This window comes from Notechis scutatus, chromosome 9 (genome assembly GCF_049901735.1).
Source record: "Notechis scutatus isolate UNSWTSFEM ecotype Mainland chromosome 9, rNotScu1.2, whole genome shotgun sequence".
Taxonomy (NCBI): Eukaryota; Metazoa; Chordata; class Lepidosauria; order Squamata; family Elapidae; genus Notechis; species Notechis scutatus.
The window spans coordinates 10,841,210-10,853,436 of NC_142017.1; the positions used below are offsets into that span (position 1 = coordinate 10,841,210).

Genomic DNA, 12,227 nt, shown 5'->3' on the forward strand with positions numbered 1-12,227 from the left:
TCTCCCATGTGAGATGGATTGAGTCCTTGTCATTTCAGACATAAGCATTTGCCTTTCCTGCAGACATAGGGCTCTGCAAATAGGGAGCTGCACCAGTAGTTCAAATTGGAAGAGGAAGCAAGATTTAGTAGAATTCCTTCTAAGAGCAAATGCATTTAAACTTTTTTAGGAGGAGTATTGTTCAGTTTGTTCTGTTAACATTTCTATTCCTTCATCGTCTTTACACCTAATTTGATGTTTTAACTCAAGACTGTAGTGTAACTTTATCAGAAATATTTGTTATGTCTGCTTTTACAGGAGTGGTACATTATTTTAATGAGTCCCACACAGTCTCTCGAGATAAGCACCCACCTTTATCTCCTTTGAATTGCTGCCAACAACTAAAGTGTCAAATTAACTGTAAAAAACCAACTGAAGTACAAAGTCTTCAAGGTTTAATCAGAACAGAGCGAACGACTTTGCTTCCTGCAGAAGTTTCTTCACCTTTGCCTGTCCTTTATCCCTGATGGGAGGGGCAATCAACTCCCAGCCTTTCTCCCGAGCTGCCTTTTGTTTCAGCTGCTCTCGCCTTCTAGCAGCTCTGCGCAAATGCACACCGGGAACAGGCTCCCCTTGTTCCTCTGCCTCGCTGCTGCCAGACTCCGGAGGCTCCGGAGTCAGCACCCCATCCCAGAGGGTCCTGGCCCCATCTCTGCATTGGACGCAGGACCCTCGTCCGAGTCCTCTCCAGACTCCCTGACTGGTCCCTGTTCTTCCCCACTATCCGATTCTGCTGCTGTCTGCACAGGCTGCCAGCGAACCACAACAATCATTGCTTACATGGCCTTCCCCACTTCAAGTGCAGGTAAAGATGTGGGGTCATCATTTGCACAATGATGGAGAAATTCTGAGATGCCCCCAATGGAGGAATGAACTGTGTAAATTGCAGACACCACTGACCTATTTGGACAGAGACACAGCAATAAGTACTGTTATAAAAGACTTTACTGTTCTAAAAAAAAAATTGTCTATGGTTTACTTGCATCCCCAGCTGTAATATAATGTATATAGGACAGTCCTATTCCTGAATTCATCCCTGGAAAAAGGGTGGATAAGCATGCCTCACCTTGCATGTCATTCTTCATGTTAAAGCCTGTCTGAACTCAGAAGTTGTGGCACACCCACTCTTTCCATAGCCTTATCCACTTCCACTGGGAAGTGCCACCAAGGAATGGGTTACTTTGGAACCTGTCAGCCCTTCAAAGTGGACCAGACAAGAAGAAGAAAAAAACATCTGCTATATCTTTTCTGACCTTATCTTTCCCTAGGCAGCATCTTCCCCCCTCCCCTAGAAGGCGTGGCAGCTCATCGCTTACGTGGCCTTTACCACTTCAGGTACAAGTATATAGGTAGATTTGCTAATGAGTTGCACAAAGATGGAGAAATACTGAATCACCCACCATGGAAGAATGGATCACGAAAATGCCAGAACTGGGAGAAATGGCACCACTGACCTATTTGGACACGGACACAGCAATAAGAACTTTTATAACAGTCTGGAAACTTTCTGGATGTTTTGATGAAAATGGGGAGGGGAAAAGTGAAATGATGAGTTCTGAAAAAGGACTGAATAACAGGCAGAAGGAATTTTGTAATATAGAAGAGGGTGGAAGTACAATTGCGTTTGCTGGAAGCACGATTGGAAGTTGCTTTACCTTTTCTGATTTTTGTTTCTTTAGTTATCTTTCTTTCCTTTTTAAAAAATTTTTGCTTGGCTTCTCAACTTTCTTTTTCTTGTGTGTGTGTGTGTGTGTGTGTTTGTGTGTGTGTATGTGTGTGTGTTTGTGTGTGTGTATGTGTGTGTGTTATGTATGTTCATACTTTATGCATCTTTGGAGTCAGTCTTTCCAACCTCCCCAATAATTGGCAATGTTTTTTTTAAAAAACCCTTCTGAAATAAAAAGAAAGCAAGATGAAGATTTTCATGACGTTCAGTGGTTTATTGGAGGTTCCATCGCCACTCGCTCTCTTAAGGGTGAGACCGATGGATCACCAGGGAACTGGGCGACCCAACCAATCCAAAAAGGTCCCGTTGTCCTCTTCACAAAGCTTGGACAGCACAGCTATGATGCCTTGAGTGCTCTCTTCCACACTGATTTCCGGCTACCACAAAACAACAACAGCAACAACAAAAAAACAGATCTCACGAGGTTTAAAGAAACAGTCTTGCCCTCCCCTAAATAGATCAGCAGAATAAGTTCAAGCCTAACAGAGATGGATTTGTATTAAACGGGACAATATCATTTTGGCTTATAAAGGTATGTAAGGCCAGTCCCTTAGAAGGATGATGATGATGATGATGATGATCCAAAACAGCATGAAAATCCCTACATTTGGGTTAAATTAGGCTAATCACGCATGAATATTCCTTGCAAATGGACGTCGCGAATAAACAAAATTAGTCATAATATTTGCAAAGCGGAACTCTTATTAGAGGAGTCCTTGGTACTTTCTGGGCTTGGTTGTTTTCTTGCAGACGTTTCATTACCCAAACTAGGTACCATCATCAGTGCTAGGAAAAATCATCCCTAGCACTGATGATGTTGCCTAGTTGGGTAATGAAACGTCTGCAAGAAAACAACTTAGAGCACCAAGGACCCCTCATTTCAACCCTGAGCTACAAACATTTGCCTTTATTGGTTTCCCATGTCAAAAAATACTTACAATTGGGTTGCGAGTAGTGCTAACTGAACCAGGATAGATGGCAACACTCATAATCCCATCGGCTGAATATTGAAGAGACTGGCACTTCGTGAGTATGTTTAGAGCAGCCTGCATGGATTAAAAAAAAAAAAGAACTATGATTGGAAAATGCATTGAAGAGAAAAAGGAAGAATATGGTGAAAATAAATAGCATACAATAGGAGATTATTTGTGAAATGTGACGTGAGGGCCTGGAAAGCCAGATCAACAATGAACTAAAACATTCCTTGAGGACACAAAAGGGAAGAAATATCTATCTTCATTATTTTGCAATCTCATGCAAATGAAAATATGTATCAGGTTCTGTTTAATAACTGTTGTGGCTCGATGGCAGCTGATGGAGCTGGCAGCAGAGTTAGACAATAGTAAGGAGGTTGGGGAGGAACCTGGGCCGGGTCTGGAGGCTGAGGAAGACCCAGAAGAGGGCTCTGCATCAGAGGAAGAGATGGGGCCAGGGCAGGCTGGCAGTCAGCAGCTGCCTTCGGGTTCGGACAGCAGTGAGGCGGGGAGCTTATGGAACCGGTTCCCAGCCTGCGCATGCGCAGGACTACCAGAAGACCAGAACAATTGAGAAAGCAGGGTCGACTCAGGAGTAAGGCCACACCTCGGAGATGATTGGCCCCTCCCATAGGACATAAAAGGGCAGCAAACGGGATGTGAGCTTTTGCAGGAAGCAAATAGTTCATCTGCTCGCTTCAAGCTTTGAAAAGTCCTCTTTGACTCTGTGTCAAGTTTGGCTTTGCTCTGCGTCTGCCAATTAGTTCTCTGGCCGCATTCCAAGTGCAATAAGGTGGGTGCTTATAAACATTTCCCTGAAAAACTGTTTGTGAAGCCTGGCCGGCTGTGAATGAACGTAATTCACAGCTGTGGCAATAAAAGAGGTTTTGCCAGGGATTAAGATTGTGTTTTATGCTTTCTAAGGAAGCCTAGGTCAGAACAGGAACTTTATCTTTCAAAACAATTTCCCATTAAATAGTTACTTTCTGCAAATATGTAGTATTTGCACCACCCTAAGGTAACAATTCCCACTGTTGTTGTTGTTTTATTTCTGTCCCGATGATTTTTTTACATAATAAATGAAAATGGTAAGCATTTCAGTTGCAGAAAAATGTACAAAAACAACCTGTCCAACTCACCTTTTTCTTTTTTTGGGATCTCAGTCCTTACATGCGGGAGAAACCATTCTCAAAAATAAATGAAATCTCTTTTTCAAAGAACCTTCCCCTTCCACCCTTGAATTGGAACAAAATTGTTTTGAAGAATCACTCCAAAGGGCCAGGGAGCCCTTTCATAGAAGACTTCTCCATCAACATTTGGAAACCGCTTGTAGACCAGCAAAGATAGTAGCAAAGAAGCATCACTGCTGACCCAGAGCTGGTGCAGCAAATAGTGGCCATAAAAGTGTTTCCATCTCACGAAACATAACAATTCCTTTTTATTATTGTAACTTGCCTAACATAGCTCTACAGACAGTGAGGTGAGCGGTATATAAATTTAACAAATAAATCAAACAGTGTTGCGTCTCAGGACTTGATGAGAAATGTGGGATTAGGGACACACAAGCATGGACAATTGCCAATAATGGAAAATATTTGTAGCTCAGGACTGAAATGAGGGGTCCTTGATGCCCTCTGAGCTTGCTTGTTTTCTTGCCGACGTTTCATTACCCAACTACATAACATCATCAGTGCTAGTAAGGAGTGCTGTTTGCTGTCAGTTTATATTCTGGTGTCTCGTGTCTGTGTGGGTTGGGAGGGTCTTAGAGGCTTTTTGGTTGGGTTGTTTACTGCTGGCTCTTTGGCAGTTTCCTGATTGGGGTAGTGCTTACTCGATTGTTGGTCTGAAGTTGGCCTTGGAGTTAATCTATGCTGATCTGAGTGGTTACTGGTAGAGAAGTGCTTGGATCTTTCGTGCCCCGTTTGGGCTGGGTGATAGTCTCTTTTGTTGTTCATGTGTATATGTGTCTGTTGATGGCTGATTAGTCAGTGCAGGGCTTCTAGAAATTCCCTGGCATTTTTGGACTTGGCCTGGTCTAGGATTGTTGCATTTTCCCAATGGACAGTTGCATTCATGGTGGAAAAAGGAATTTCCATTGTCTGCAGGCAAGTCTACATAGAAAACTCATTAGGTACCTTACTGCAGCGGTATCCAATTATCTGACATTGGACCCAATAATCCATCAATTCAATTGAGCCCGTGCTGCTGGACATGTTAATAATAGCTGCTTTACTGCAACTCAGCCCTTGACATGGGCTTCTCTGGGCTGCCTTCTTCAGCAGGGGTAGGAAGGCCTGATAGAGAGAAGAAAAGAGAAAATGAGCCGCAGTTCGGCCGAGGAGAAGGAACCACACAATGACACGGGGAAGTCTTCTGTCTCCTTTGCAAAAAGGGACTTTCATTGAGTTATCCAGGAAATTGTTGGGTTCCAATGCTGCCTAAAAAGGAGCATCTACCTTTAATGTTTCAACCTGCTCCCAAACCGGCTTGCAATTTCTACTTCGTTGTTTTGACCACTACGGTATTACTTTGCTCCCTAGTTATACGAAATTCACCTGCTCAATCTTTTTTTTCTTGAATCAAAGCAGTCTTCCTTGCTTTAAAAGAAGTTTTGTTCGGAAACCAACCTGACTCATTTGTAATGGACCAATGGTATTGACAGAATAAACACTCATCATATCCTTGGCATTTTCTGTTTGCAGGTCAGTGAAAGTCCAAATGCCGGCATTGTTGTATAGGATGGTCAGACCACCTTCTCCAACACATTTCTGCACTTCTTTCTGAGCTGCTCGGATGCTTTCAAGGTTAGTAACATCTAAGGAAAAAAACAAGGTTATGGCAACATGAGCAACATGGAGTTTCAGAACTGCAAGAGAAGAGTTTCCTGAAACCACATATCGTTGTGTTTCTTCTGCAACTAAACATGTTCTGGAACAGCAGCGTGAGAAGCTTCATCCCCAGCAGCTGAGGGCAGAGACAATACAAAAGCACATGACTAAAAGCAAGAACTCTTATGATCACACAATCTGATCTAGTCACTCTACTCTGAACTTACTCTCACCTAAGGCTAAACTCATTTTATCTATTTATCTAGCCTATTGCATAAACTCACAACTGACACTGTTTTTACAACATTCAAACCCCAACCCAGTGGTGGAATTCAAAAAGTTTTATCACCGGTTTGGGGGGAGCGTGGCTTGGTGGGCGCACTTTGCACACGTGTGCACACTTTGCATGCGTGCGCGTGCCAAACGCACTTTTTGTGCAGGCACAGAGGCATTCCAACTCACCTCCTGCAAAGCCTGCACTCTCCCAGTCGCTTCAGCAAGTGCCACGTAGCACTCTGCTGTCCCGCGCAAAGCAGCTGCGCTTCAAAAGCAGGAGGTAAAGGTGAGTATGGGAGCCCAGGCAAGCAGGTGGGCCCAACAGCAGAGCGGCGGAGAGAATCGGTTCCGTCTCCACTGCTCATCGCCGCTACCAACTCAGCAGAACAAGGCCAAACTGGTGGATTACTACCACTACCCCAACCCAACAATTGAGTCAATTGCATAAAGATAGGTGGCTATAGAAACCAAATAAATAACTAAAACATAAAGGTCTTTCTGAGCTCTGTGAAAGAATATATACTTTGCCTGTTGAAATCATATAGAGCTGCCTATTAGAGCTGCAAAGAGATTCAGTTTATGGACTCTCAGAAAAGTTTGGAATCAGCTCTGGGAGTCAAAGTCCACATATCTTAAAGATGCTAATTTTGAAAAACATTGGTACCATGTTTCCCCCAAAATACAACCTACTCAGAACGTAAGCCCTAGCTTGATTTTTACACATGCATCCAATATAAGCCCTACCCCCCAAAATAAGCCCTAATTATAATCCCGCCCACTGCAGGGTAGATGGGTAAAAATTAAGCTAGAGTGGGGATTGTAGGGTGGAGCTGCCCTACTATTTATCTTTGGATAGTTGCAGCCAGGTGTTGCCCACCTCGGCCCATTTCTTCTGCAGGCTTTTCTGAAGGCCTCTCTAGCCAATAACAGAGCTCCGGATTGATCCGAAGCTCTGTTATTGTCTGCAGAGGCCTTCAGGAAAGCTTTGCTGGCCTTCCTGGCCAAAGGAGATCCTGAAGGCCTCTGACAGCAAAAAGGAGGCCGGGGGTGACACGTACAAATGAGGTGAGTCAGTGGATGACACCCCTGTTAGGGATAACATTGGTTACCTAACTTAGTTTGGGTAAAATAATATATATAAACTATGTTAGTGAGTTTAAGTGTACGTATCACTTTAAACTGTAAACCAAGTTTTTTGGGTGCGGTTGTAAAATCACCATAAGTGGGAGCAAGAGAGCTCACTGTTTGCTGGCTTTTACTGGATTGCTGACAATGATGGATTGATGGTGATAACTGCGTGTTTGCTGAGGGAAGAAAAGGGGTTTGATTTTTTCTTCATATCTCTGACTGCAAAAAGAGATATATCACTGGACTGATTGATTGTAAGTTTAATGAACTCTTTTTCAACACTGGACTTTGCAAACTGAATAACCCCCGGACTGACTGAACTTAGTGTATGACATATGGACCGTTTGACTATGCTATAACTCTTGCTGGAATAAAAACTATTTAACTTGCACAGTGTATCTGTCTTACTGAGTGTAAGCTACTACAACGTTTTTATCTCACATATCTGCCTGTCTGCTAGACTGCTGTTGCACGTTCTGCTAGGGTGTATATCCCTAACAACTTCCCCCCCCCAAAAAAAATAAGACCTAGTGCCTTTTTTGGTGGCAAAAAATATAAGACAGGGTCTTATTTTGTGGGAAACAGGGTATATACAGTATCCTTGCCTTTTCAAAGCACAGAGATGCAGATGGTACCTTATGTCAATCGCCCGTGGATGGAGCTTCATCTGACTACACCACTTTTGCAAGGGAGGAGTGAGAGAATTAGTCTATTTGTAACAATAACAACCATCTATTCCAATTCAAAGAAACCACAGTGAACCCAACTGCAAAGCAACCACAATTAACTTTATTCATGAATCATCTGATTGTATCAACAATATATCAAAAAACGTCATCCAAAAAGCCCAACAAAGAATGTTCTTTCTGTGCCAACTCAGAAAGCTCAAACTGCCCAAGGAGCTGCTGACCCAGTTCTACAGAGGAATCATTGAGTCTGTCATCTGGACCTCTATAACTGTCCGGTTTGGTTCTGCAACAGGACAGACACAGACTTCAGAGGATAATTAGGACTGCAGAAAAAACAATTACTACCCACCTGCCTTCAGTCGAGGACCTGTATACTGCATGAGTCAAAAAGAGGGCTGTGAAAATATCTACAGACCCCTCACATCCAGGATATAAACTGGTTCAACTCCTTCCCTCAAAACGACACTATAGAGAACTGCACACCAGAACAACTAGAGACAAGGACAGTTTTTTCCTGAATGCCATCACTCTGCTAAACAAATAATTCCCTCAACACTGTCCAACTATTTACAAAGTCTGCATATACTATAACTATTACTATTAATCCTCCCATCCTTCCTTTCACCCATCTCCTCCACCTTATGACTGTAACTTTGTCGCTTGTATCCATCAATTTTTATTGACTGTTTCCCAGTATGATTTGATTGCTTATTGCACCCTATGGCTATCATTAAGTGTTGTACCTGATGGTTGTGGACTCTTGATGAATGTATTTTTTCATTTATGTATACTGAGAGCATTTGCACCAAGACAAATTCCTTGTGTGTCCAATCACACTTGGCCAATAAAGAATTCTGTTCTATTCTGTTCTATTCTATTCTATTCTATTCTATTCTATTCTATTCTATTCTATTCTATTCTATTCTAGTCTATTCTATTCTATTCTATTCTATTCTATTCTATATGTGTGATGAATTCAACATCAAAGCTGACAAGTCTTTCTTCAGATGGAACACTCTGGAACAACTAATACTTACCAAGATATCTAGTTATTCAAAATGTTCTCTGGAGAAAGCTGTTCTAACATGTGGAGGCATTTATGTTCAATTCTTTTCTCTCTGGGAAACTTATTCATGTGAACCCAATGTTACACTTTTGGTTAACTTCAAGAATAACTTTGGTTACTTTGGGCATTCCTGTAGTATCAAATTTGCTCCGTTTTCACAAGGCCCTTGAAACTTACCTAATTGCAACATCACCAGATTCGGATGTTTGCAAGCCAACTCTCTCAGCTCCTGGAGGGAAAAAAAGATCATAGTTTTTCTGTGAATTAAAACTCTCAGACAATGATGTGAGGACAATATCCAAAGGAAGAGCAAGCAGGAAAGGTCATTAGATCTTCATGGTCATCGAGCATGCCCCATCTCTGACTGAACAAAACAAAACTTAAGAAATCACACAAAGGCGTCATACAACCTGGGATGATACTCCATTCAACTTAACCCAACCATGTATTGTTCCCCCCAAAATTTTCCACACTCTACTGCTGATTTAAAGCTTTTTAAGTGGAAAACCTATATGTGTGGACAGTCTGCCCAGCAAGTGCCATGGCTGAAGACTAAGTGAGCTGATTAATGGAGGAAGGCATTTTGTTAATTTTCTGGGTTCAATAGAGGTGTAAATGGTGAATGGCTTAGCAACAAGTTCCCACCTCTTTGGATGCACTGAGCATGTCTGGAATTCTGGAGTCTTATCTTGTAGAATAGCTGCAAATGTTTATCTGGACAATTAGGGCCAAAATAGTCCATTAGTGGGAAGCAAATCAATCTACTCACATTTATTTTGTAGGAATATGGTGCATGAAGCAGAGAATTTATGGGGTGCTAGCAAGAATGGCTTGTGGAGATAAAAAAAACAATATAGAGAGGTGTCATGAATTTTGTTGATATGAATTTGATTTAATTATATCTTCTATTCACTGTTTCTCCTCTTGCACTATGCCTTAATTTATTACTTTTCCCTGCTTATTCTATTCCTCTGCATTGAATGGCATTGCTTTTTGGGGAAAACATCTCTTGGGTTGAATATAAGAAAAACAAAGTATACTATAGAGAAAAAAGGGGTGCTTTTTGTTGAATATAAGAAAAAAGAAAGCATGTAGTACTAAAGAGAAAAACATAAATATACAGTCAAAGAGAAGTTAATATATAGTAAATAAAGTCAATAGAATTTAAGCAAAAGGAAAAAAGAACTCTATACTATTTAAATAGAACAAATGCAATCTGCACGGTTTAGTTACACTGCTTGCTGCAAAGGGAAGAATAAAATTGTCATGCACTATTTGTGTATGTGGGTCAGAATATTCCTATAGGGCTCAAAACACAACTTTGACATTCAGCCTCAGTTCAACTTCTTAACTAATTACCACCTCATCCTCTGTTAACTGATTCTTACCTTGGTTTCTTCTCCCTCCAGGTCAAGGGTTGTAGCAAAGACCCATTTGGGTGGACATGGCAGCTCCAGAAACCTCTTCACCAGACCCAGACCGATCCCCCGGTCGGATCCAGTCACCAGGACACTGAAAACACAGAAATCCATGGATTTTGCCATCTCTTCAAGGACCTGTAGCTTCTGCTTCCAACTTGCTCAAATGTTTGTTTCAAATGCATCTTTTCACTATGGGAGATAACAATATAACGAATGGGTAACACCCATCTTTAGGCTTTCTGAGAAATTTTATTTCTTATTAAATCTGTTTGCTACCAACTCTCAGCAAATCTAGCTGGCTCCCACAACTAATTTAGTTATCATAGAAACCAGAAGGAAGATGCATCCATAGCTGTAATATATTTCATAGAACACAACTTAGAAATAGGGAGAAATTTCCTGACAGTGAGAACAATTAACCAGGCTGCCTTCAAAAGTTGTGGGTCCTCCAACACTGGAAGTTTTAAAGAAGAGGCTGGGCTGTCACTTGCCTGAGATTACATAAGTTTGTCTACAAAGAGCTTTTTGGAGAATATGGCACAATCTCCCTCTTCTTCTCCCTCTCTTTCTCTCTTCTTTTTTTGGTAAGATATTGTATGGAGGTACAAATAATTGTTTCTGCATGTATGTGTATTGAAAAAATACATTCTAAAAAACAGCGCTTCTGCCTTGAGAGATTGGGTTATCTTTATTTCACACATTGACATTGTGTACGTGATCCTAAATATCTTTTTGTAACACTTGTAAAGTCAGGCTTCCCAACCTCCCAACCCAAAATCGTTGTCATTGATCCTACATAATACCATTTGTTTTTCTTTTACAAAATGTGTTTAATAATGCATGCAAATGTTTGAGATCTTGTGAATCAAAGAAAACAGCAAGACTAGGACTTTCCTGAGAGAAAGTAGCTTATTAAAGCACCATCATCTCTTAGTGCATTTTATGCCAATGACATCAGGGTAAGAGTGGTAGATCACCAGGGAATTCGATGACCCAACCAATCCAGAAAGGTCCCGTTGTCCTCTGAAAGTATGGTTAGTACTGTCATGATGCCTTGTGTGCTGTCTTCCACGCTCAAAAACGGATATCATAAGGTTTAAAGAATCAGTCCTGCCCAGCCCAGATTCTTCACCTAAGCCAATCAGCCAAGCACAGTTGGACCTCTTGACTATAAATTGTCAACTCTAATAAAGATGTATTTGTGTTATACCAGCCGTTGCCATTTTAGCTTATAAAGTTATATGTCCGATACATCATGTACAGTTAGTCCTCAAATTACCAACTGTTCAAAGTTACAACGGCAATGAAAAAAACTAACTCAATCCTGACACCTGTGACCGTCGCTAAGATCCGCTTTGTTTAGCCATGTAAATTGTTCGAATTGTACAATTGAGGACTATCTGTAATGCCTATACTTGAACTAAATTTGAATAAATTAAGTGAACGATGGTTGAGCAGTCCTTGCAAAGGGGAGATACCGAGTCAATGAAGTTGCTTCTAACATTGTAAACAGGAATTCTTGTGATTTGTTTAATATGAGGGTCTTCCCCCACCTTCCTCGCTTATGGTTCAAAAGCCAATGGGCCAACCTCCCCTTGAGTCTTAAATATGAGAACGAAAAAGTCCTTCTAATTTCTGATATAAGCACATGCTTTCCTACAGAAATTTCTTCCCCATGCAAATAGGAATCATCACCAATAGCTCAGACAGGAAGAGATTATAGAGGGGAATTGAGGCTAAGACACTGAACTTGTCAATCAGAAAGGTCGGCAGTTCAGCGGTTCGAATCCCCAGCGCTGCGTAACGGAGTGAGTTCCTGTTACTTGACTCAGCTTCTGCCAGCCTAGCAATTTGAAAGCATGTAAAAATGCAAGTAGAAAAATAGGGACCCCTTTGGTAGGAAGGTAACAGCATTCCGTGCGCCTCAAGCACTTAGTCATGCCGTCCGCATGACCACTGAGACATCTTCGGACAGCGCTGGCTCTTCGGCTTTGTAACGGAGATGAGCACTGCCCCCTAGAGCCAGAAATGACTAGCATGTATGTGCAAGGGGCACCTTTACCTTTAGATTTTCTTCTAA

At 41.6% G+C, this 12,227-nt stretch overlaps 1 protein-coding gene across 1 annotated transcript; it reads right to left on the reverse strand.

The window, feature by feature from the left end:
• Nucleotides 1–1,958: 1,958 nt before the first annotated feature.
• On the reverse strand, nt 1,959–10,763 carry LOC113414871 (uncharacterized). Its single transcript, XM_026671981.2, has 6 exons — nt 10,115–10,763; nt 8,904–8,955; nt 5,367–5,554; nt 4,875–5,033; nt 2,704–2,811; nt 1,959–2,142 (listed from the first exon to the last, which is right to left on the reverse strand). Exons 1-6 carry the CDS (start codon nt 10,268–10,270, stop codon nt 2,029–2,031), a joined length of 777 nt encoding a protein of 258 aa, XP_026527766.1. The 5' UTR covers nt 10,271–10,763; the 3' UTR covers nt 1,959–2,028.
• Nucleotides 10,764–12,227: the final 1,464 nt, after the last annotated feature.

What these genes read in the sequence shown, in the direction of transcription:
- LOC113414871 (XM_026671981.2), bottom strand. Translation starts at nt 10,270, where the DNA reads ATGGCAAAATCCATGGATTTCTGTGTTTTCAGTGTCCTGGTGACTGGA. An exon ending in TCTGGTGATGTTGCAATTAG is followed by an intron (nt 5,555 to 8,903) that starts GTAAGTTTCAAG and finishes TTTTTTCCTTAG; the next exon opens with ATGTTACTAACCTTGAAAGC. An exon ending in GTCCATTACAAATGAGTCAG is followed by an intron (nt 5,034 to 5,366) that starts GTTGGTTTCCGA and finishes TCTCTCTATCAG; the next exon opens with GCCTTCCTACCCCTGCTGAA.